The following is a 24923-nucleotide window of genomic DNA, read 5'->3' as shown; positions in this document are numbered from 1 at the left end:
AACTAAAGATCTGGCCAGACATAGGTTAGTTTAGAAACTTCTAAAAGCCGTCTGACATATGTCAGCATGTAAAACATGAAACAGACGCTAAACTGAAAATGATGTCAAGTTATGTATAGATTTTCCATCCATGATAACATCTTTGTGGCAAACTCCAAAAATTGAATATCAAAGGCATCTATAACATAAATCTCAGTCGTTTGTGTGTGGGTTGTGTGTGTTTGTATGTCTGCTAAAACTTTTGTCATCCGCATCGAACAGGCATGAACCTGTAAAAAAGTTGGCTTCAATGCTGTTTGTTAATCATGCATGTGTGAACAGTCGATTCGTCGTTTCATTTTAAAAAGCTAAATTTGCAACATTGTAACATCTGTGTTGTTGTAGTTTGATTGATAACGTGTTCGCTTATAAACTTGACTTTAGCAAGTTTGCGTCCACTATGTAGTCATTTTTTTTTCTTTTGCTTACAAAATTTTGCTTATGGTTTCGCTTTTGGCTGATGGCACTAAGTCCCATTTTTATTTTTTTTAATTGACTCTATAATTGAAAATATTTTATTTAACCATATTTTACAACCGGGCACCCTCCTCCCCCCCACTAGTACAAAATAAGAATAAAAAAAGGTGATGTAATCAACTTGCCATAAAAAAAAGGTCCATCATTCAATTCTTGATAATGCCAGGTTTTCTTGCTAGCAAACAGATAAAGGTTTTTTTTTGTGACACACTGGGTCTTAAAAGATAATTTTAAAAAACAAAAACTAAAACAATGGGATACATGGATAAAATAGACATCTAAAAATTTAATGGAGATTCCCAAGTTTTGATGGAGATATATACAGATGATAAGTTGTGGCGACAAATATTTGTAAAACCCGACTCTTTCGACAGTTTATTTATTTTTTACTCTTGTTCATTCCAATTAAGGCAAACTTTGTGGGCAGATGGCATGGTATTGTAAAAAATAAAACGTTAGTGCTGGCAAACTTTCAGAACATCACAACAGAGCTGGAAACACAAGCACAGGTTGAGAATGAATGCTAGATAAAACAAATTGACAATTGTCATCATTGCTATATGAGTTTGTCAGGGATATATATGTTGAGGGTGTGCAAGTGCAAGGAGTTATGAGCATATTCTATGAAAGTACTTGTCGAACAGGCACAAAGCTGTAATGAGACAGAAGTTGGATCTGGTTTGATAGTGTGGGATCTATTAGAGTGAAGACTCTCTTTTAAACTCTTGTCTAAAAGTAAGAGACTCATGGTAAATGCATCAGCCTAGATGTGGCAACAATACTCCATGCATGGGTGAATAGTGGCTTTGTAGAGATATAGGATACTCTTAGGTGTAATTTTATAGTATGGTAGAGGTATTTTAGCAAATTTCTGATTTTTACCAATTTTTTTTCTTCTTTCATTTCAGCAACATCACTTTCTACTAGTCATTTGCTTTTTTTCTTGTAATATTTTATAAATCTGCTTACGTTTTGTCCTTCTTTTGCAATCTTAATTTTTCTCACTAAACCTAACCCTAATTCTAGGTGGCAACAGAATCCCCCTTCCCCAAATAAAAGACAAAGAAAAGTAAATTTAAAAAATAATAAAAAGAATTTATCAACCCACAAACATTAAAAGGTTGACTATATCAAATCTAGGCTCAAACTAAAAACTTATTTTAATAGAAGCAACAATAATTTATGTTGATATTGCTTTCGATAAAATATGATTTGAGGGTGTGATCAAGTGTCCACAATAAAGGGTTGGAAGGGCCTTACAAACCAATTTTTGTTGTTTCTTGTTTATTCCCAATTCCTTCATCAATGAAATGTAATTACTATAAATAATAAAATGTTTGGAAATTTGCATTTATCTTCTTTTTTTTTTTTTTTACAAGGAGGTATCCACTTATCAAGGCCCGGAAGCCACTCAGGGATAAGGGTTATTGCATGTACAGTACGTTGTACGTTAGTGTTGAGATTTCATAAAGTGTCTACTTAAGAGGGCGGTTCATCAGGAATTTGTTTACGTTGGATTTGAAGACATCCAAGTTGTAGTCAGGTGGGAAACAGGCAGACGGAACAGAGTTCCACTGGCGTGCTGTTCTAAGAAAGAAGCTGTGTTCATGGAATCTAAGTTTTGATTTAGGCACAGATAGAGAGTGTGGGGAAAATTTTTGACAGTGGCTTCAGCTAGACGGGTGTTTTTCGTACAAGATTGGCGAGAAGGGACCAGAGATTGGAGCTCTATCTATATAAAAGCCAAGTACGTCCAAGGATGGAATACTATAGCCATATCTGGGCAGGAGCTGCTAAAAACAGCCTATCCTGCCTTGACAGACTACAAAATAGACTTCATGGCTTAGTGGGGGGATGCCCTTTTCTCTACCCTGCAACCTCTCTCCCACAGAAGAGACGTTGCGAGCCTATCTTTGTTTTATCGTTATTTCCATGGCAGGTGCTCGTCTGAACTCCAATCTCTGGTCCCCCCTCGCCAATCCTCCACGAAAAACACCCGTCTAGCTGAATCCACTGTGAAAAATTTCCCCCACTCTATATCTGTGCCTAAATCAAAACGCGGATTCCATGAACAAAGCTTCTTTCTTAGAACTGCACGCCTGTGGAACTCTGTTCCGTCTGCCTGCTTCCCTCCGGACTACAACTTGGATGTCTTCAAGTCCAATGTTAACAAATTCCTAATGAACCGCCCCCCCTAATTAAACACTTCATCAAATCTCCACACTAACGTAATGTACTTGCAATAACCCTTATCCCTGAGTGGCTTCGGGGCCTTGATAAGTGGTGATCACTGTGTAAAAAAAAAAAAAAAAAAAAAAGTCCCCAGACATACCCCTCCACTGTACTGTATACCAATACTCCATGGCTGACTGGGATAGCTTCCGTACATTCATATCTGATCTACCGCTGCATTCCATGTTTAAAAAGGATGTGTCCTCTATAGTATCAGACCTAACCGAATGGTTAATTGTAGGCATAGACCGATTCATACCATCTAAAAAATTCCAACAAAAACCTAACAGCCAGCCATGGTTTTCCCTAGAATGTGCTGCTGCCATTGTGCACAGAAATCACTTTTTCCATAACTACCAGACGAGCACTTGCCATGGAAATAACGGTAAAACAAAGACAGGCTCGCAACGTCTCTTCTGGTTGCAGGGAAGAGAAAAGGGCATCCCCCACTAAGCCACGAGAGCCATCAAAAGCTTATCAAAACATGGGGCCTCCCTTAGATTAGAGCCACCCATTTCAATTGATGCCAGATGGGGATCAGAGCGTTGATGGTGTAAAGATAGAAGCTTGGTTTTAGATGCATTAAAGGTAACCAGCCACATCTTCCCCCACTGAACTACACGCTCGAGATCAGAGGAGAGAGAATCAGAGAGAACTTTGTCATTTACAGCCTTTGATGTGTTGCCGTAGATGGTCGTGTCATCAGCATAGATGTCAACGAATGATTTAAGTATGTGTTTAGGGAGATCATTGATGTAGATCAGGCACAGATAAAGAATGGGGAAAATTTTTTGCAGTGGATTCAGCTAGACGGGTGTTTTTCGTGAAAGATTGGCGAGGGGGCCCCAGAGATTGGAGTTCAGATGAGCACCTGCCATGGAAATAACGATAAAACAAGGATAGGCTCGCAATGTCTCTTCTGTGGGAGAGAGGTTGCAGGGTAGAGAAAAGGGCACGCCCCACTAAGCCACAAAGTCTATTTTGTACTCTGTCAAGGCAGGATAGGCTGTTTTTAGCAGCTCCTGCCCAGATATGGCAACAGTATTCCATCCTTGGACGTACTTGGCTTTTATATAGATAGAGAATTGCATCAGTAGTGAGATATCTTATGGAGTGGTAGAAGGATCCCACCATCTTTCCAGCGACCTTGGCAACAGATTTGATGTACATGTTCCATTTCAGATCATGAGTAAAGGTCAAACCCAGAAACTTGTCAAAACACGGGGCCTCACCCAGACGAGAGCCATTCATCCCCAATTGATGCCAGATGGGGATCAGAGCGTTGATAATGTAAGGATAGGAGTTTGGTTTTGGATGCATTAAAGGTAACCAGCCACGTCTTCCCCCACTGAACCACGCGCTTGAGATCAGAGGAGAGAGAATCAGAGAGAACTTTGTCATTTACAGCCTTTGATGTGTTGCCATAGATGGTCGTGTCATCAGCATAGATGTCAACAAATGATTTAAGTATGTGTTTAGGGAGATCATTGATGTAGACCAGGAAGAGAGTTGGCCCCAGGATTGACCCCTGAGGGACTCCAACATTATTATTACATTTCATTTTTATCTTAACTGATACAACAGAGTGGTTGGAGGATCCTAGAGGAGAAAGAAGTGCATGAACATAGCTCAGGGGAGGTTGAGAGAAAAAGGTCTAGAAGGCTTGCAAACTGACCGGTAGTATCTGGCACTCGGGTGGGCTCGCGAACAATCTGAGTGAGGTCATAGGCAATGGCAAAGTCATGACAGAACATCCCCTCATCGTCTGTCTTATTTGAGTGGCTCAGCCATTCCACGTTATGGACATTGAAGTCACCACAAATGTGAATGTTAGCCGAGGGATGTGCAAACAGGATGTGGTCTATTTTCTCAGATATACTCTTAAAGATAGTAACTCCGCTGTTGTGGGGGCAATAGAGGGCAAATACAAATGCAGTGGTGTAAGCTAGTGCAACCCGGAAGCACATATAAGGTAAATTAGAGTCTTCTCAGGAGATATCCCTGCCAAACGGGAAGCCATCTTTAATGTAGGCACATATTCCATGCCCATGGCGATCTTGGGGGTCAGATTTCAATGTTAAGTTAGAGTATCCGTTAATTATGAATTCATCTAGGGAAGTGGTCGGCCCTATTTCAGTTTCGCTTAGAAAGAATATGTCCGGTTTTGTCTCCTGTAATTGGGTTTCAACCTCTGGAAGGTTGGAACGTAGACCCCTGATGTTGGAGAAGGAGACAAGGTAGTAGGGGTCTACGTTGGAAGATTGGGGTTCTAGGTTTATTCGAGTTTTTGCTTTTGAGATGTTTCATGTTGAGGTTTTGGGGTTTGTGGAACAGGTCAGCATACTTGGTTTGAGCAAGAATGAGAGGGAACGACAAAGAGAAAAGGATAGGAATTTTTTTTTTTTTTTTTTTTAGGAAAGCCTCTGGAGTGAATGCAGTTAGTGAGTTATTTCTAGTTTAGAGTAGGATAGACAATTTTAAGTATTTGAAACTAAGGATGAACAACAACACCCATTATCCCCACACTTTTGATTGGCTGTGTGCCTAATTTATTCATTATGTAATTTTATATGTTGTGCAAATAAATATTTCAAGTGTTCACAATTTTAAAAATGTTTTCAACACATTTTGCATTCAAAAATATATTTAAAAAATAATAAAAAGAACTTATAAGCCCACAAACATTAAAAAGTTGACTATATCAAATCTAGACTCAAACTAAAAACTTATTTTAATTGAAAGTAACAATAATTTTTGCTGATATTGCATTAGATAAAACATTAAAAAGTTGACTATATCAAATCTAGACTCAAACTAAAAACTTATTTTAATTGAAAGTAACAATAATTTTTGCTGATATTGCATTAGATAAAATATGATTTGAGGGTGTGATTAAGTGTTCACAATTTTCAAAATGTTTTTTATCGCATTTTGCATTCAAATTCTGAATGTTAAAGTTAGACTCTGATTGGTTGTTAGATGATTCTTCCAAGTATAAAAAATATTCAAGCTCTATGTGCCAAAAACGTTTTGATCATTTTAACAATTTAAACGGTCCTAATTTTCAACCTTCTTTCTCCATAAAATTAAATGAAAATTGGAAAAAAAAAATTAATAAAACTTCTTTTTAATATTTCCCTTTCTGACGTATAAAGAAAAAATACAAAATAAATTGTTTGGAAAAAAAAATGTATTTTATTTGCTAAGTGTTTTGATAGCTATGTACGTTAAGACTCAGGAATCTCCATAAATATTGAAATTCTTTGGATGTGTATTTGACATATACAAAAATATTCATATTTAATGAAATTGTTGTATGGACAATGAAAAAACAAAAACAAAAAAAAAAGATGCTAAAAATGAGGTTTAATCATACAAGTCTCACATCACTCCGTTTCCCCAATTTCAAAATTCATTCAAGAGAGGAACCTGATTGTCATCAATGTGGCCGCGATTCTTCAGTTCTTTAAAAAGCAAAGTGTTCTCCGCCACCATATATGAGAGTGTTTTCTCTTGGTAGTAATTACTTTTCATCTCAATATTGTCAATAATGTCGGACAAAAGATGGGCGCGCATAATGTCTTTGCCCGCACAATCGAACCTGATGTGATTGATGTGTACATGAAAATGGTAGTAAGACGGCTCATAATGGCAGTACAGCCGCAACTTGCAAGGAGCCACGCCATAAACTTCAGAAATTATCCTCTGCAAAATAAAAATAAAAAGTTTCATATGTTTAAAGACAACAAAAAATCTATATATTAATACAATAGTGTGTGTGTGTGTGTTATTTTGTATGTCACGCTTACATGTTTTTCTTCAGAGAGATTGTTGTTTAATTGTTCCGTTCCGTCTGCTGACTTCCCACCTGACTACAACCTGGACGTCTTCAAGTCCAACGTAAACAAATTCCTGATGAACCGCCCCCTTAAGTAAACACTCCATTAAATCTCCACACTAATGTACTGTACTTGAAATAACCCTTATCCTTGAGTGGCTTCCGGGCCTTGATAAGTGGTGACCACCGTGTAAAAAAAAAAAAAAATGTTATGACCTTCCATTTCTTGTAATAAATAATTTTACCAAGAATTTTTCATAAGTTTTGGTTTCGGTTATAGATGATGCACTCAATGGATACATTTTTTTGATTTTTGAAATCACAACTTTATAATATATAAGAATCGATAGAACATTGACTCTATAATAATATATACAAAATCTGCATAAACTAAAATATCATATTAGGTGTAATTTTCTACCAGGCTACACCAGTTGTCCCTGTTAGCTTGGATAAATACTTTTGCAGTTTTAACAAAAGAGCTGCAATAATATCAGGGCATCTCCATTTACGCTGGATATCCACAGAATGCCAACATCAATATATTACATATGAAAGAATTCACTGTGGAATTTCCACAGGTCCTGCTAGTTAACATAAGTAATATTAATTTTTTTTTTACCCATTTTTTTGTTATGTTTAAGAAATTGATTCATTATGTTGCTATTTTTACACATATATATAATAGCAGGGAGACTCAACGTTACCCAGGATTGAATGAGAATTACCTAATGTTTCACCCTCCCATATTTTTATTGTCATTGAAATCAGTAAAATTACCTCTTTTTAATCAAATCGATTAATTGCTTGCTCTAGTTGAGAACCCATCGCGGTGGACCAGGAGGAAGCTTCATATGCTTCTCTGTATTGATTTAGTCCACAATACATTGTAGTCTACATTGCACTGTAGAGAACCTACTGTTGATTTTATAAAATTATTTTTTTATAATGGCTTAAATTAAAGTTTAAAATGCAAAAGTCAAGTACCATGCTCCAATTGTGCTTTAAACAGAAACATTCATTTCGAATGCGCCCCTGTCATATCAAAGAACCTACTGTTGATTTTATATGTCAGACCTTTGTGCTTGTGTGGTAATAAAACTTCTCAAATGCACTTGTGATGCTAGGCTGTGTAAGGCGTTAACTTTAGTCAATATCACCTGTTTCTTCTTTCATTGGATTTTTTCAATAATCGATACTTATCGAAGACATTCCGATACAAACCCTATCTAAGAACACTGCCAGGCACATAAAGTACATTTGTATGAAATTTAAAAAAACTCGACCTAGGTGTTTAAGTCCATATGGAATGAACTCTCTCTCACACACGCACAAAGTTCCTTTGATATAATAGTAGAGCTATATAAAAAAACAGCATATTCGTATGATTTGTGAAGGTTTACTGTTAATTCTATCCAATACTTATATGTTTAAAAATATTTACTTACTGTACTTTGCTCTAAAATATTCTTCAGTAATGGCAGATGTGATCGGTTAAGGTCTCTGATACTTTTAAGGTTTCGGTTATGGGCAATGGCCACCAGGTAGAGACTTTCAAGTTCTGTGCCATTCCATTTCATATCCGGCAGAAGAACAAAGCCATGTCTGAGATCAGGATCTTCAAATATCACTTTATCAACTTCTGCTTTCTTGTCCAGGATATTATGCACCCACTTAAATAATTAAAAAAAAGGAAAGAATTAGAAAATATAAGATCAATCATTATCATCTTATGTTGAATGTGAAAAAAAAATCTTATGTTGAATGTGAAAAAAAAATCTTATGTTGAATGAATGTGAAAAACAAGACAAGTTTGAATATTGGATGTTTATTTTAGAGTTTTCAGTTGTAAGCCATTTTAGTTTCAGAAGAGAAGAGAAATATTTTAATCAAAATGGCAGTATCAATCTAGAGAAGCTTTGAATTGTAAAAGCTTGCAGATGAAGAGCAGATTTCTTTTCTGTGTGAAGATGAAAAGTTATATGCAGAAATTCTAAGAGATTCACTATATTTTATGAAGTGATTCTGATTTCTGATTGGTTGGTAACAAAGTGTACTTCCATCTGATTGGTCAATTCTTATCACCCACGTTTGAAAATATTACCTTCCAATTTTTTATAAGCATATTCTAATAGTCGTACAAAAATTTTGAACACCCGATTGGAAAATTAATGGAATAAGAGACAGTGTAAACATGCATGATAATGAACATTTAATGAGGTGCATATATATATGTTTAATGGGGTGCATATATGCATGTTTAATGGGGTGCACAGATGCAAACTTAATGGGAGCATAATTGCATGCTGCAGATGAAAGACATAATGGAAAAATATTTGGCTCAAGGTTAGACAAGCCATGCATTGAATAAGGTAGAGAAGGTTAGGGCAGTAGCCCTAGATATAGCTAAGTCCTTTGACAGGGTATGGCACAATGGTCTTCTAATGAAAATTACAATATATGGTATTACTGGACAAATACTTAACATAATCAAATCTTTTTTAAATAAAAGAAAAATCCAGGATGTCTTCGATGGTCGTACTTCAAAATAACATGATATAAATACAGGTATGCGTCAGGAGTTGATCCTTCAGCCTTTATTATTCCTGATATTCATAAATGGCATCGCTGATAAAATTGTCTTCGAAATGGGTATATTCGCTGATGATATCATGCTCTATAACACACACAAGGGGAAAATGAATGGACAAATATCTAAGAAAATGATTGAAACCTTAGAGGAAGAACTCCAGTCTGTAATGGAATGGAGACATAAATAGATGGTCACATTCAATGCTGCCAAGACTAAGCTTTTTTTCTTTTAATAATTTTACAAGAGATTTTCTCAACCACTGATAGCCATGATACTAATGATACTCTACGTGAAAGCTCTTCATTCAAACTTCTTAGTTTAACATTTACAGAGAACATGAATTGGGACAAATATATTGAGAGCATTGTCAAGACTGCTACAAAGAAGGTGGGCTCCCTACCGTGTAAGAAAGTTATTTACGCCTGAGAGTATCCTTTACCTCTACAAAGCCACCATTCGCCCATGCATGGAGTATTGTTGCCACATTTGGGCTAGTGCATCTGCTACTAGTCTCTCCCTCCTAGACAGGGTTCAAAAAAGAATGGCACTGCCAACTGTAGCTTTAGACACTGATAGAGAGTAAGGGAAATTATTGATGGCTATTATAGCTAGACAAGTATTTGTTGTGAAACTTTTACAAGAAGGGACCATAGATTGAAGCTCAGTGGAGCACGTGCCATGAAAATAATAATAGAGCAGAGATAGAATCGTAACTGTGAAAAAGAGGATGCATGGAAGCAAAAAAGTCCTCGCCCACTAGAATGATCTAACCATTTTTCCAGTCGTTTTGGTAACAGATCTACATCTATGTTATGAGGAAACCATAAAACCCAATCACATTTGTGATGTTGCTTTATCTCACAGATGATTATAAAAGTACGGTTGGGATGATGGCTAAATGGTTAATGACGCTGACTGAAAACTTGGGTGGCGTGCCAAATTCGAATCCAGTATTTTCTACAAAAACACTTTCATTAACCCACCCTTGACCTTGTGTCAAACCTCCTGGAAAAAAGTTAAATAAAAAATAATGTCTAGAAAAGTTGTTATTCAGAAGGAGAAAATGACAGACTTAATTTGACTTGAGGTGGCATTCACCAGGAATGGGTTGAAACGGCTCTTCATGTAGAACACACAGCATCCCGGATGACAATCCGTAACAGCCAAGATAGTGACAGGCAGCCAGTCCCAGTACCAGTGGTGAGCACCGTAGACTTGTGAACTGGATTGAGGTTCAATGTTGGCTTTGATGGTGTGTAACCACATCTTTAGCTGACTTCCCGGGTGTCTTCAACGATTTTGGAGTAGTTCTGGAGCTATTGTTTTGTGGATGAACTCTTCTGAGTTAGGGCGCGCAGCGTGGATGAACCAACAAAGTCGTCTCTTTAAAAGCTTTGGTTAAAGGGGGATAATTCTGCATCGCGTCCCGATTTGGATATTGGAGACAAAATGGTGCCAGTAGACCTACAGATTTTGGTGGAGGCAATATAGGTCAAACACTACCAACCTTTTGAGATCCGTAGCTCTCATTGGTCAGGTCTTACAGTCATAGAGATGGTTCATCCAAACAAGCACTTGATAAACCCAAATTTTCATGTTTATTGTGATCCCGAGACGAGACCACAGATGGGATTATAGGTGGCTGATAGCGTACTTGGTGTAGTTGTTCCAAACAGTAATGTCATTATACCCCCGACCCATGGTGACAAACAGCCCAGGTATTTGAAGTGACTAACCTCCTAAAAGGTTTCCTTGTTGAGAAGAACCATGCTTTCCTCAGAAGCTACGAATCCTGCAGAGAGGATTTTTGTTTTATTGTAGCATTTACCTTCATAACAATCTTGTACCTTCTTTATGAACAACAATAGAGAGAAGAGAAGATAGGAATCTTATGACTGCAACTACAAAAATGAAACCAGATAATTTTGCCAACAAACACTACAACAATGTTGCAATAAAGCTTGCTATTAGCTGAAAAAGTAGATTTCTTGAGCAGAATCATTTAAAATTTCAGATGTCAAAGTCAAGAATTGTCATTCTGGCTATGAGATGAATCGAATAACAAAATTGCACCATTTTTAAAATAACTCTCCACTTAAAAGACGAGTGCCATTCCTTTCATTATAGCTTGTATAAATCATAATATTTTTACCTCGACAGAAAAGCCCTGTTCTTCCAAAAGAGGCAGCGTAACACTGTTGTAAATTTCTTTTGTCTCGTGGACAATAAAGCATTCTTGTTCCATATATTTCAATATGTGTTTCTCAGTCGCTGGGTTTATAAGAGTGACCTTCACATCTGTGTGAAAATAAAATTAAATAAAACATATATAGAGCTAATTCAGAGAAGGTAATACAATGCGGATATGTAACAAATAAACACAAACTGGAGAAAATTAAGATACATATCACGGTTGAATAAGCTATGCAGATTCACCTTCTATTAATCTATAAAAGTGAGCATGTGTGTGTGTGTGTGTGTGAGGACACTTCTCAACCTATATACTCAATGAATTTTTGATCTACAGACTTGAAATCTATATATATAAAAGCAAAAATGTATGTATGTGTGTATGTTTGTGTGTCTGCTAAAACTTTCGACAGACTCAACAAAAATTCACAAACTCGGTATCATATTGAAGCTCCATCCTTCGCTCAAAAAATATCGAAAAATTGGCCAAAAATGTTCATTTTTTTCACCACGAAATCGACAATTTTCGACAGGGGGGGGGGGGTCAACAAAAACGACCCTCTCGACCGGTTCTATGCATGCGTCAGATGACGTCATGACCTGATTTACTTTAAATAGTTGAAAAACTTAACAAATTTCATATACGTCGCGTTAGGTTAGTCGATTAGCACGTTGGTTCATTATCTAAACGTTTTGGGTTCGAATCGTGGTGTGAGATGTCTTTTTTTTTTTTTTTTCGTTTTTTTAAATTTAAATATTGAACCAGTGTTATTTAAGCCATTTTTCACGTAACATTCGTTTTTCTGGGTTTCTTTTACTTCGCTTATCCACTCCCGACCACACACCCAAAAACACCCGGGTACCCACCGATTTTAGCCATTTTTCACGTGTTCGTTTTTCTGTTTTCATCATTCGTTTGCCTCACGTTAGTTTTTTTTGTGTTTTTTTTCCTGATTAAGTGTTAACGTTCTTTTCTTTTTTTACTTCGCTTATAACAAACAAACCTACTCCGTCGTCGTTGTTGTCTTTGTAATGCTCGACGACTTCCGAGCGCGCACCTGTCAATTTCGTTCTTACTTAAATAAATTCAAACATCTTTCACTAACTCATTCTGGCTGGCCGATTTTATTCTCAAACTTCGCCTAAGGGCTTCCGGTTCGATCCTACCCCCCCTCCCCCGGGTTCTTTTTTATTTAACACCACACACACCTACAAACACCCGAGCAACGCCGGGTACCCCCGCTAGTCTATATATATAAAAGTGAAAATGTATGTTCGCTTTTTGTGTATGTCCAAGAAAGGCTTTTTTCAGAGAAGCAGTAGGTCGCCTAACAACTTTTTAAAACTTTTTATATCACATGTAAATCGTAATATCTCAGATTTAACAACGGAGCTCGCCTGTCTATTTAATTTGCTCGACTTCGGGAAGATAAATATTCAACAGTTTTCGCTCGTCGCATGTAGGTTAGGGTTAGGGTTAGGGTTAGGGTGATTTACCCAAAACCACACACACCTCCAAAATCCTGGGCAACACTGGGTACCCCTCGCTAGTGTAGTATAAAGGACATTCAGACATGTGGAAAACTTTTTAATCTGTTTTCATCTGGGAAAAAAAGGCAGCTAAGAGGCCAAAATTGAAAAATTGGTACATGAGGGTGATTTATCTTTTTGTCAACTGTTTCACAAATGTGCATGCGCAGTCGTGAAACATGACAGCTTTTTTTATGTTAAGAATAAGTAGGTTTGAAAACACTTTGTAAAGATCATGTCAAGCTGGTCTAATGGTTATCTGATTCACTGTTTTTAGGTTTTGGTTTTGATCTCAGCTCGAGTGCTTGTTTTGTTTACTTACAAGAAATGAACTGTTTATAAAAAATATAATACTCGCATGCTCATGTCTCAGTTTCTGTATGAATTAAGCTAGAATAGTTATGCATATTTTACGACCAGGCAAAGCCAGGCGGCCTGCTATTATATCAATAAAAGTGAGAATGTGTGTGTGAGTGTGTGTGTGTGTGTGTGTGTGTGTGTGTGTGAGAACACTTTTCAACCTATATACTCAATGAATATTTGATCTATAGACTTGAAATTTGGTATATAGGGTATTCAGACATGTAAGAAACATTTTAATCCATTTTCATCTGGAAAAAAGGGTTACTAAGGGGTCAAAATTGAAAAATTGGTACTTGGGGGGAGTCATTGGATTTTTATCTGTTTGTCAACTGTTTCACAACTGCGCATGAGTGGTTATGAAACAGAACATCTTCCTTATGTTAAGAATAAGTTTGAAAACACATTTTAAAGATTGTGGCAAGCTGGTCTAATGGTTATCATACTTGACTCACTGTCTTTATATTTTGGTTTGGATCTCAGCTTGAGTACTTTTTGTTTTATTTTACAAGAAGTGAACTCTTTAGAAAAACATAATATTCACATGCACACGTCTCAGTTTCTTTCCATTTTTTAAATTTATTTTTCTTTTTAAAGAAATTTAATGTTACGTTTAATACCCATTGTATTTCTGGTTATAATCAATAAGTAATCTGCATTAATTTAAATATAATATTTATGCATATTTTATGACCAGGCAAAGCTGGGTGGCCTGCGAGTAGTATATATATATATATATATATATATATATATATATATATATTTTCTGCTATTTTATACTTGCTTTATGTTTTTGCTTGCATCAGCATGGTCAGATGAAATTTCTGTGTTGTATAATATTTCAGGAAAACCATCATCAGATGTGTTTGAATTTAGTTTAAACATGTATTTGAACCATATCTGATGAAAGGATTTTTTTTTACAGAAACTGCAGTAACAAAAAAACGTTGTTACTATAGAATAAATAAATAATTTTGAATTAGATGGTAGAATAAGTCTGTCAACTTCGACTCCTTAAATTTTATGTTCATTATTATTCAAGTTGTTTTTGATATGAAAATAGGCAAGTAGTTCTCTTGTGGCACTAAATGAACCTTTTGCAGTGTCAAGGAACATCTGCTGTGCGATTGAACAGCTTTGCAATAAAAACTGACCATTGTAAATATATGACCCTTTTTGGAGAATTTTATCTATCAGGTTGTCCGGAATGTTAATTTCGAATTTGTGTACATAAGTTTTACAAAATGTTTATGAATCTGGGCTGATGTATCTACCACTAGTCTCTCCCTCTTGAATAGAGTCAAAAAAAGAGTCTTAAATCTAATATATCCCACTTTGTCAATTAAGCTCCAACCCCTGTTCCATCGCTGCAATGTTGCATCTCTGTGTCTGCTTTACAAGTATTTTAGTGGAATGTGCTTTGATGAACTTGTACTTGTGCCCCCTTGACATGCATATCCCTGACAAACCGGCTTAGCATCAAAATCTCACCCCTTCACTGTTGAGGTTCCTAAATGCCAGAAAGCTTTCTACTCTAATAGTTTCTTCCCTCGAACAGCTAGACTTAAGAATTCCCTTCCTGCTACCTCCTCTGGTTGTACTGATATACATAAGTTTAAATGTAATGTAAACCAACATCTTGTTAATCTTTCCTAGGCATAGTCCCAAATAGTAGGCCTTTACGTCCAAGTGGTGATATGCCTTGTTAGAGCTGAACATGAGTAAAAAGAAAAAAATAATAGAATTTGATACGTCAAACTTTTCTGGAAGTTATCTCATTATGTAATGTGAATTATTTTCAATGAATATCTGTCATCCTGACTGACATTTTATTACTTTTTGCACGTCAAACAAGAAATAAACTTTATCAATACAGTAGATTAATTTTGTCTTAAAAAATTGTTATTATTATTATTTAAACTTAATGTATGGCTTGTGTTAATATTCAATATCTATTTATTTTTTAATTTCATTTCATTTATTTTTAATTTAATTTTATTTATATTTAATTTAATTTCATTCCAGTAAAACAACTGGCCCTGACGACATTTCTATTATAGTGCTAAAAAACTTCCACCAGAACTAGCTCCTGTACTTACAAAGCTGTTTAAGCATTGCCTTAAGGAGAATTGCTTTCCAACACCCTGGAAAATCTCATCAGTTTGTCCCATATTTAAAAATTCAGGTGATCACTCATCTCCTTCTCAGTACAGACCAATCAGCCTCCTGTGCATCACGAGTAATTTGCTGGAATCTGCGTTAAATAGAGAAGTAGTCAACCACCTCAGCAAAAATAACCTCCTCAGTGACACGCAATATGGTTTCCGTTCTTCTAGATTTACAGCAGATGTGTTAACGGCTATATCTCATAAGATTAGCAGATCTCTCAGTGGAGGCTTTCTTTCTAGGCCAGTTGCCTTTGACATATCAAAGGTCTTTGATAGAGTATTGCATAATGGTCTACTCCAAAAAATCTCCAGCTATTGTATAGCTGGAAATGTCTTTTCAATTATTAAATCATTTCTCTGATAGGTTCATAAGAGTAGTGGTTGATGGGCCTGGGCTCAACTCTCTTCCTGATCTACATCAATGATATCCCAAATCACATCCTTTTTTTTTTTTTATTTTTTTTTTTATTACATTTTCACCCCAAACAAGGCAAATTGCCACTTTGGTGTAGGGGGCTACTATCAGGGGCAACGACTACTGGGGTACTATGTAGGGATTTGGGCAGCAAGATGTCGGTTCACGTTACACTTGAACTTATGCATGTCAGATCATTTGTAGACATGTATGCTAACGACACTACCATCTATGGCAACATTTCAAAGGCCGTAAATCACCAAGTTCTCTCTGATTCTCTCTCATCTGATCTTGAACATGTGGTGCACTGGGGAAAAAGGTGGCTGGTTAATTTTAATGCATTTAAAACCAAACCTATCTTTACATCATCACCACTCTGACCTCCATTGGGCATCAATCAAAATGAATAGCTCTCGTCCTGGGGAGGTTGCATGTTTTGACAAGCTTCACAGACTGACCATTACTCCTGATCTGAGATGGAACACGTACATCAAATCTGTTGCCAAGGTTGCTGGAAAAATGATGGGAGAGTTCTACCGCTCCAGTAGATATCTTACTGCCAAGGTTAATGCTATCTGTATACGAGCCAAGTACGTCCAAGGATGGAGTACTGTTGCCAGATCTGGCCAGGAGCTGCTAGAAAAACTTATCCTGCCTTGACAGAGTTCAAAATAGACTTTGTAGTCTAGTTTGGTTTGAGCGCCCTAAATTATGAGATGAAAAAATGAACGAATCTCTTAGTAAAAGAGAGTTGACAAATTGTAAAACCGCACCTAACTTTCTACTTGATACATTTTCGTAATCTTTGGATATATCACTATTTTCGACATGATAATGTTGTATTTTCTTAAAACGACATATTTTTAAAAATCAATATATCCACTATATCTTAATAAGCACCCATTTTTGCTAACTCTTTCCTCTGGAGATAAGAGCTATTCTTTGAAGCTTCATGGAATAATGAAATTTTTTTAAGTTTTTGTATTCTTTGTCGAATAATAAATTGTTGAAATGTCTAACTTGCACAGTTTAAATTGAATTCCCTATATTTTTTTTTAATATTATTTACAAGTTAAATTCAAATTTCAGGATATTTTTGTTTATTCAATTGTTAAGTGAAAGTACATATTAGTTACAAAACACCCTCCCCTCCTCATGTTAAGAATGGGTTTCTAAATAATAACGTTATTTAAGCGCGGTAACACAGATGCAAAAGTATGAAAGGCTTACCATGGTTAAGTTTCGATGGAGCCAGCTGATAATTCGAATAACAATCGTTGACAAAAGTGAGTTTCGAGTTGGCCGAATGAACGAAATCTTCGATGTCGTCAACAACGAACGGTTTCTTCTCCAGAATCAGAACAGCTTTATTAACACGATTGCCATCTTCATTCGCCGACTCCGGCGCGATTTGTCCTTCGACTACTACTAATTTCTTGGCAGAATCTTCTCGTAAGAGTTTCACCTGTTCAAACCTCCTAAGAACACCGATAGCCGCTTCGTCATCTTCATCTTCATCGTGTTTACGTTTTTTGAAATCGTCCATCTTAACTCGCATTGTTAGAAAATGCCGGGGCCCCTTGTATCCACAAGGAACGAAAGTTTTCCATTTTTTCTTTTAAAAAAAATTAAATTCTATCATAAATATAAAATATTTATCGATATAGTGTTATATTTTTAATCAAACAACTATTTTTTGATTTTTGTATGCAAAAATATACTTCATACTCGCTTGATATTTTACGAAACTAAATAGAGACGATTCGGCTCTTTTCGTAAACGTGCTACGGAAACTGTCGGAAATTTACAAGTTACGGACAAGATAAAATAAACAAACAAAAACACGCGGATAAAAAAGTCAAACAGAAAAGGTCCTTGTCCAGAATTTAACCTAATTTAAAAAAAAACAAAATTACGGAAAAATCTTTATAATGTACGTACGCGTCGCGACGCATGCATCATTGCATCACTGAACGAAAATGTCATATTCCAAAAAGTCACGTAAATTGATCAATGAACAAGACCCTCGAAGCCGGCATAAACCCAACATCTACAGAAACCGCAAAAAACAGTGTCAATCAAAATTACGGGAACTAGAAAACAAATGGTGGCAGCTGAAAGCTTTAGAATTGGAGGGTTTTGCAGAAGCCCGCGACCTTAGAAATTTCCATGCCGGTGTATAACAAATTTTTGGCCTCATCAGATCCTCCATCGGAACACTCCTTGCAGCAGATAATGCCACCATCCTCAACGATCCACAATCAATTCTGGATTGTTGGAAGGGGTATTTTGCCACTCTACTCAATAAAAAATAAAAAGCGCTTTCAGGACTGCCAGCAACCATTGTAAGAAAGTAATAAAGAACGCAAGAGAGTTGTATGCTCAATCCGTCAAGTCCAGAGCAGCAGCTTGATTCCCACTAGTTTTGGCAAATAGCAAACAGAATCCTGAACAGAAGCGTGTGCTCCATCCCAACTATTATCAATGGACCTGAGGTAATCTCGTCAACATCAGACAAAGCCAAACTCTTTGCCAAGAACTTTGCAGCTAATTCTACCCTTTGCGACCAAGTCCGCCAACCCCCAATATTTCCTCCTGTATCAGAAAACACGCTATGTGATATATGTATATCTGTACGTGATGTTGCCAAGCTAATCAAAAACCTTGATTCCAGTAAAGCAACTGGCCCTGACAGTATTCCAATTATAGTACTCAAAAAACTTCAACCAGAACTAGCGCCCATACTTACAAAACTGTTTAAACGTTGTCTTAAGGAGAATAACTTCCCATCACCCTGGAAAATCTCATCAGTATGCCCTGTATTTAAGAATTCAGGTGATCGCTCATCCCCCTCTCAGTACAGGCCAATAAGTCTCCTGTGCGTCATGAGTAAGTAGCTGGAATCTGTGTTAAATACAGAAGTAATCAACCATCTCAACAAAAATAACCTTCTTAGTGACACTCAATATGGTTTCCGTTCTGCTAGATCTACAGCAGATGAGCTTACAGTTATATCTCATAGGATTAGCAAATTTCTCGACGGAGGCAACCTTTCTAGGGCAATTGCTCTTGACATATATAAGACCTTTGATAAGAGTATGGCATAAAGGTTTACTTCACAAGATCTCTAGCTATGGTATAGCTGGAAATATCTTCTCAATTATTAAATCCTTTCTTTCTGATAGGTTCATAAGAGTAGTAGTTGAGGGGCAAAAATCAGAAGCTCACAGTATTAATGCTGGTGTCCCTCAGGGGTCCATCCTGGGCCCAACTCTTTTCCTGATCTACATTAATGATCTTCCAAATCACATCCTTACATCATTTGTAGACATTTATGCTGATGACACTACCATTTATGGTAGCACATCTAAGACTGTAAACGACCAAGTTCTCTCTGATTCTCTCTCCTCTGATCTTGAGCACGTGGTACAATGGGGAAAGGAGTGGCTGGTTACTTTTAATGCATCTAAAACCAAGCTTCTCTCTTTACATCATCAACATTCTGATCCACATCTGGCATCAATTGAAATGAATGGCTCTCATCTTCAGGAGGCTTCAGGTTTTGACAAGCTTCTGGGCTTGACAATTACTCCTGATCTTAAATGGAACATGTACATTAAATCTGTTGCCAGGGCAGCTGGAAAAATGGTGGGATCCTTCTATCGATCCAGTAGATATCTCACTGCTGATGCAATTCTCTATCTATATAAGAGCCAGGTACGTCCAAGGATGGAATACTGTTGCCACATCTGGGCAGGAGCAGCTAGAAAGAACTTGTTCTGCCTTGATAGAGTTCAAAATAGACTTCGTAGCCGTGTAGGAGATGTCCTTTTCTCTTCCCTGCAACCTCTATCTCACAGAAGAGATGTTGCGAGTTTGTCTCTGATGTATCGTTATTTTCATGGAAAGTGTTTGACTGAGCTTCAGTCTATGGTCCCCCCTCGCCAAACTTTCACAAGAAACACTTGTCTAGCTGAAAACACTATCAATAATTCCCCTCACTCTTTATCTGTGCCTAAACCTAAACGTAGATTCCATGAACAAAGCTTCTTTCTTAGAACTGCACGCCTATGGAATTGTCTTCCGTTTTCCAGCTGACTACAATATGGTTGTCTTCAAGTCTAACATAAACAAGTTCTTGATGAGCTGTTCCATATAAGTTAACAAATTTACCGAGTTTTCATTACCAATGATTACTATATTTTCCAATTTCTACTGTACACTCTTTAACTCTTATCCTTGAGTGGCCTCTTGGCCTTGATAATGTGGTGATGCCTGTGTAAAAAAAAAAAAAAAAAAAAAAAAGAAGCTTACTGTGATGTTCAGCTAAGTGCCCATATATTTTGTCGAGGGTCTTTGATTTTATAGACGATCTGTGACAGCTTCCTTTTAGTTTTGGAGGTTGGATTCTTCTTTAATCTGCAATAACTCCCAGAATCCATTAGGTCTGTCAGTTTTGTGGAATATTCTGCTCTGTTCATTAGCACAGTAGTATTGCCTTTGTCTGCTGGTAGTATGATGGTGTCATCATCTTTGCATAGCAACCTTATGGCTAATAATTCCTCATTTGAAACATTATTCTTTGGGTTTTTTGTCTTTTCGAGTACTTGTCTCACTTTCCATCTTAGTTCATCAAATACAGATTTTTGTTTTTCTTCTGTGAGGTCTCATATCTGAATGTTATTTGAATTGAAAAATAATGATTTTTTTTTATCATCTCTATTGAAAGTTTTATTTGCTGAATTTGCATGTGCGTGAAAGGGATTTGCACTGTGTTGAGAAGAACGTGTGTAACACGTTTTGTGCTCACCATTCTTATTGCCATTTAAAATAATTTTTTTTTTTTTTTAAATATGGAATTACAACTTTGTTTCAATCAGTATAGCTTGTTCAGTCAGGTCACTACTGACAGAAGTTGCCTACTGTTAGGGCATAGTTGGTCTCTCCTATATATATGCTCAAATAAAAGGATTTACTTATGAAAAAAATGTAGAATTAACTCCCTTCTCAAAACAAGTACACACACATACCGCTAGGTGGTGCCAAACTTGATTACTCTCTTATCATGACATCAGTGGATGTAATAATCTGCTTTATAAAAAAGGATGAACTTACTGTCTTTGTCTGTCAAAACCTGCATTATTTGGATTCATCAGACTACTGTTCTCATCTTGAGTAGGATTTTCACAACATTTTGGTTAATGTAACCTCCGACCTTCTTCAGATGTATCTTGTCAAACTCAGAAATGTTTCTGTCGAACTCAGGAAACATTGTGAAAATCACACTCCACATGAGAACAGTAATCCGATGAATCCAAATAATGAATCCTTATTTCAAAAAATCAAAATCTGCTTCAGATAACATAAGCCAAACTCTCCCTATTCGAGCTGATGGCTGCTATCACTGTCCTGGTATGTAAGAACTTTTCTCAACTCGCACGCATACATACAAAATAGTTTCTAATCTAGACATTCCCAATGGTCAAGTGGTTAACAAAACAGACTGACAACCTGGGTCTGCAATGTTCAAATCCAATTTATTCCACAGAAACATTTTCACTTAGGGATGTTGGCAACCTTCATGTGATCCTTCCCATAAATACCCAATGTCTTTCTAGAAAGAATTCTAACTAGAAAGATATCCGGGAAATGAATACCAGCAATAAACATCTGATTCATACAAAATAAATGCTCAACAATATCAGATTGACATTCTCATGAACATTTTATTTACACACACACACACACACACACACACAATTCAGCCATAAACTTTCCCTCTCTACTTACACACACATCATTCCTCCTAAATTTGTATACGTTTTAATGAACACCATTTCATAATGTGTTGTGCATACAAGGAATGCTTTATTGAATTATATTTTATTGGATTTGTTACTTTGTTTTTATTAGTACATGCTTGTATTGCGAACACACACACACACACATATATACAGGGTGGAACGATAAAATTGTCGCCCTAAAGAAAACAATACTACAGCTTTATTTTAAAACTTTTATTAAAAGAATCAATTCAGGTAACTTGATTATGTATCATACCGGATGTCTATTCAATGTAGCTGCTTTCAGCCTCAATACGGGTCTGAAACTGGAAGCATTCCTTTTCCACAAGCTTTGGCAGGAGCTTGGCGAATACTCAGGGGATGGTGGCGATCAGGCTGGCTTTAGTATTGTGGGAGGTTATGTTGGTGATGTTCTCGATGTATGACCAAATGAAGTAATTCAGCGAGTTCCGGTCGAGGGACCAGTGAGAGAAGGGTATAATATTGTAACACTCCTGAAGCCTGGGTTTCTGATTGCACCAGGGGTCACCACACTCTTCAGTAACATCCAGGTACACTTTTCTATTGACTTTCAAACCGAAGAGGAGGTGGCATGATGTAGCCCTCACTTGAAACCATACCAAAGACCATAACCGTAGCCGGAAACTGTTTTCATCGCCCTGGGTACATCCCTGTTATTCGTGGCAATCCAGCAAGGCATTTTGAGGGTGTTGGCAATGGTCCTGTGGTCATAACTTGGATTGGTAGAAATCAGGATTTCTACAGCAGCACATCTCCGATATCGCTCATTGAATAGTGTGTCACTTTCAGATATGATAGAAGGAGCCTATCATTCTTGGGATTTGTATACAACTGGCCAACTAGTAGATGGTCTGCAACAATAACAAAAAAAAAAAAGAAATGGTCTTCATTAAACGGAAATGGAATCATGTCATCTTTTCTAGGGCGACAATTTTATCGTTTCACCCTGTATATATTTGGGATATCTGGTGCTGTGCTAGCATCCACTTGGAATCCCATCAAAAATAACACAGAAACAAGAATGCATACAAAAAAACATTTCACACAAACCCGACAGGATTCAAGGATATTTTTTTAATTTTATCATTTTGTTCTAGTTGGGGTCGGGGCATCCTACCAGATGCCAGACATTCACTCGCTATCTCTTACATTGCAATCCGGAGGATCGTTTTTAGGTTGTATTTTGGTATCTTTCCCCCCCCCCCTCGCAGCTCTGTTTAACAGAGCATCATAAGGACACTAACTTCTACTAAGGTTGTTTCTTTCTACTTATTGTCTCATATCACTATGTCAGGTTTAATAATTCCATTTCTTGTATCCATGAGAATGTGTGCAAATATGTGTAAGTTGAGGGGGGGGGGGCAGAAAAAAAAAAACTGAGACATGTGCATGTGAACATTGTTTTTTTCTAAACAGTTCACGTCTTGTAATTAAAAAAATACTCAAACAGATCAAAACCAAAACCTAAAGACAGTGAGTCAATTATGATAACGCTTAGACTAGCTTGCCACAATCTTTAAAATGTGTTTTCAAAACTCATGAAACAATTGACAGATTCCTGCTTCCCCAACTGTACTGACATGCAAAAGTTCAAGTGTAATGTGAACAGACATCTTGATGTTGCTCAACTCCCTTCATAGTATCCCTGATAGAAGCCTTGTTTGGGGTAAAATGTATTAATAAGAATAAAAGATTTAAAAAAAAAAAAAAAAAAAAAAAAGTAATGTTCACCTTGACATTTAGCTTACATATCTCAAAATCAGATGTGTACACAAAAACAGTGACAAAGCAACAAAAAATATTTGATCGAAAACATAACCTCCTTGACAGAGGTAAAAAAAAAAAAAAAAAAGATTACTTTATTCATTTCTTTTGGCTTTTTTTTTTTTATTATTTACGGCATGTCTTAAAAATTGTTTTTATAGCATTCTTGGTATCTTTATAAAAAAAAAAAAAAAAATGAAGAATGAAGAGAAAAAAAAAGAAGCATTTTGTCCATTGGCAAAAATTGATTAAGTGAGAGAGAGGAGGAAGCGGTAGGGGGGAGTGGGGGGGGGGGTAAAAAAAACAAAACAAAAAAAACAAATGTCTTTAACATAACAAATGCTACCATCACAGAGGTGTTGTATTTTTAGATTTATTTTCAGTCCATTTGTAGGATGAAAGGCTTTTCGTTTCCCGTATGTTAACGAGGGAACATGACCCGATGGGTGAGCCACCACATGAGGATTGGCTGCATGAGGGCTATCGACAGGATCAGGTAGAGGCTGCGTTTACTTCCACGAGTGAATCCGTCAGATTCTGTGTGCGGCAAGATTTGAATTCTCAACGTTTTCAGCTGAAATGAATAAAAATAAAAAGTATTAAAATAAAGTCGCAATAAACAAAGAGACTTAACATGGAAAGAAAGAAATCAAATATAAGGAAAATATTTATTTTAAATTGTATACTTTGTTTATTCAATAGGTATTTTTTTTTTTTTTTAACAAAGAAGTCACCACTTATCAAGGCCCAGAGGCCACTCGAGGATAAGGATTAATGAGTGTACAGTAGTCAATGGGAAAATGTCTAGTAATAGTAGAAATTTGGTATATTGGATTACTTACGGGGATGACTCATCAAGAACTTGTTTACGTTGGACTTGAAGACAACAATATTGTTGTCAGTTGGAAGGCGGGAAAACGGAACAGAGTTCCACAGGTGTGCAGTTCTAAGAAAAAAAAAGCTTTGTCATGGAATCTACGTTTAGGTTTAGGCACAGATAAAGAGTTGGGGAAATTATTGATAGTGGTTTCAGCTAAACGGGGTTTTTTTAGGTAAAAGTAAGGCCATGGGGGACCATAAATTGGAGCTCAGACAAACACTTGTCATGAAAATAATGATAAAGTAGAGACAGGCTCAAGATATTAATGTCCACCACAAAAACTGGCTTGGATTCTCTACTCACACAGATGCAGCGGGCAGCACAACCCATAGCTTCGCTATATCTCACTCCCTATCACAAATTGTTACGTTTCCAACCCGTTTCCCTGACCAGGAAGAACAACACGCATCACTTCTAGATCTGTTTTTGACCACAGTTCCCGATGACTGCATAACGAAGGCCCACAGCCCACTCGGGAACGCTGATCATGCAGTGATAATGGTTGAAATCGCCCTAAACTCTAGACCCAAAACTGAAGAGCCAGTGCTCAAAACAACGAGATATTATAATAAGGCTGACTGGGAAGCCATCAGGGAACTAATTAGAGATGCT

General features: G+C 36.7%; 2 protein-coding genes across 4 annotated transcripts in view; both read right to left on the bottom strand.

Moving 5' to 3' along the window:
- Positions 1–6094: 6094 nt before the first annotated feature.
- Positions 6095–17458, bottom strand: LOC145260282 (m7GpppX diphosphatase-like). The gene is made up of 4 exons (XM_080118120.1): positions 17073–17458; positions 11332–11477; positions 8035–8259; positions 6095–6453 (listed from the first exon to the last, which is right to left on the bottom strand). Exons 1-4 carry the CDS (start codon positions 17398–17400, stop codon positions 6154–6156), a joined length of 999 nt encoding a protein of 332 aa, XP_079974246.1. The 5' UTR covers positions 17401–17458; the 3' UTR covers positions 6095–6153.
- Positions 17459–23468: 6010 nt separating this feature from the next.
- The window catches only part of LOC145260283 (protein YIF1B-B-like), a 51167-nt gene continuing 49712 nt past the window's right edge, over positions 23469–24923 (bottom strand). For all 3 annotated transcript variants that reach the window (XM_080118122.1, XM_080118123.1, XM_080118121.1), the window contains exon 9: positions 23469–24005. In XM_080118122.1, the coding sequence (XP_079974248.1) occupies positions 23853–24005 (153 nt within the window). In that variant the 3' untranslated portion in view covers positions 23469–23852. The remainder of the gene's footprint in view (positions 24006–24923) is intronic.

Source organism: Euprymna scolopes, chromosome 36 (genome assembly GCF_053919585.1).
Source record: "Euprymna scolopes isolate OS-2025 chromosome 36, ASM5391958v1, whole genome shotgun sequence".
Lineage (NCBI taxonomy): Eukaryota > Metazoa > Mollusca > Cephalopoda > Sepiida > Sepiolidae > Euprymna > Euprymna scolopes.
Note: the sequence above shows the minus strand (reverse complement) of the source record. Positions and strands in the feature narration are given on the sequence as shown.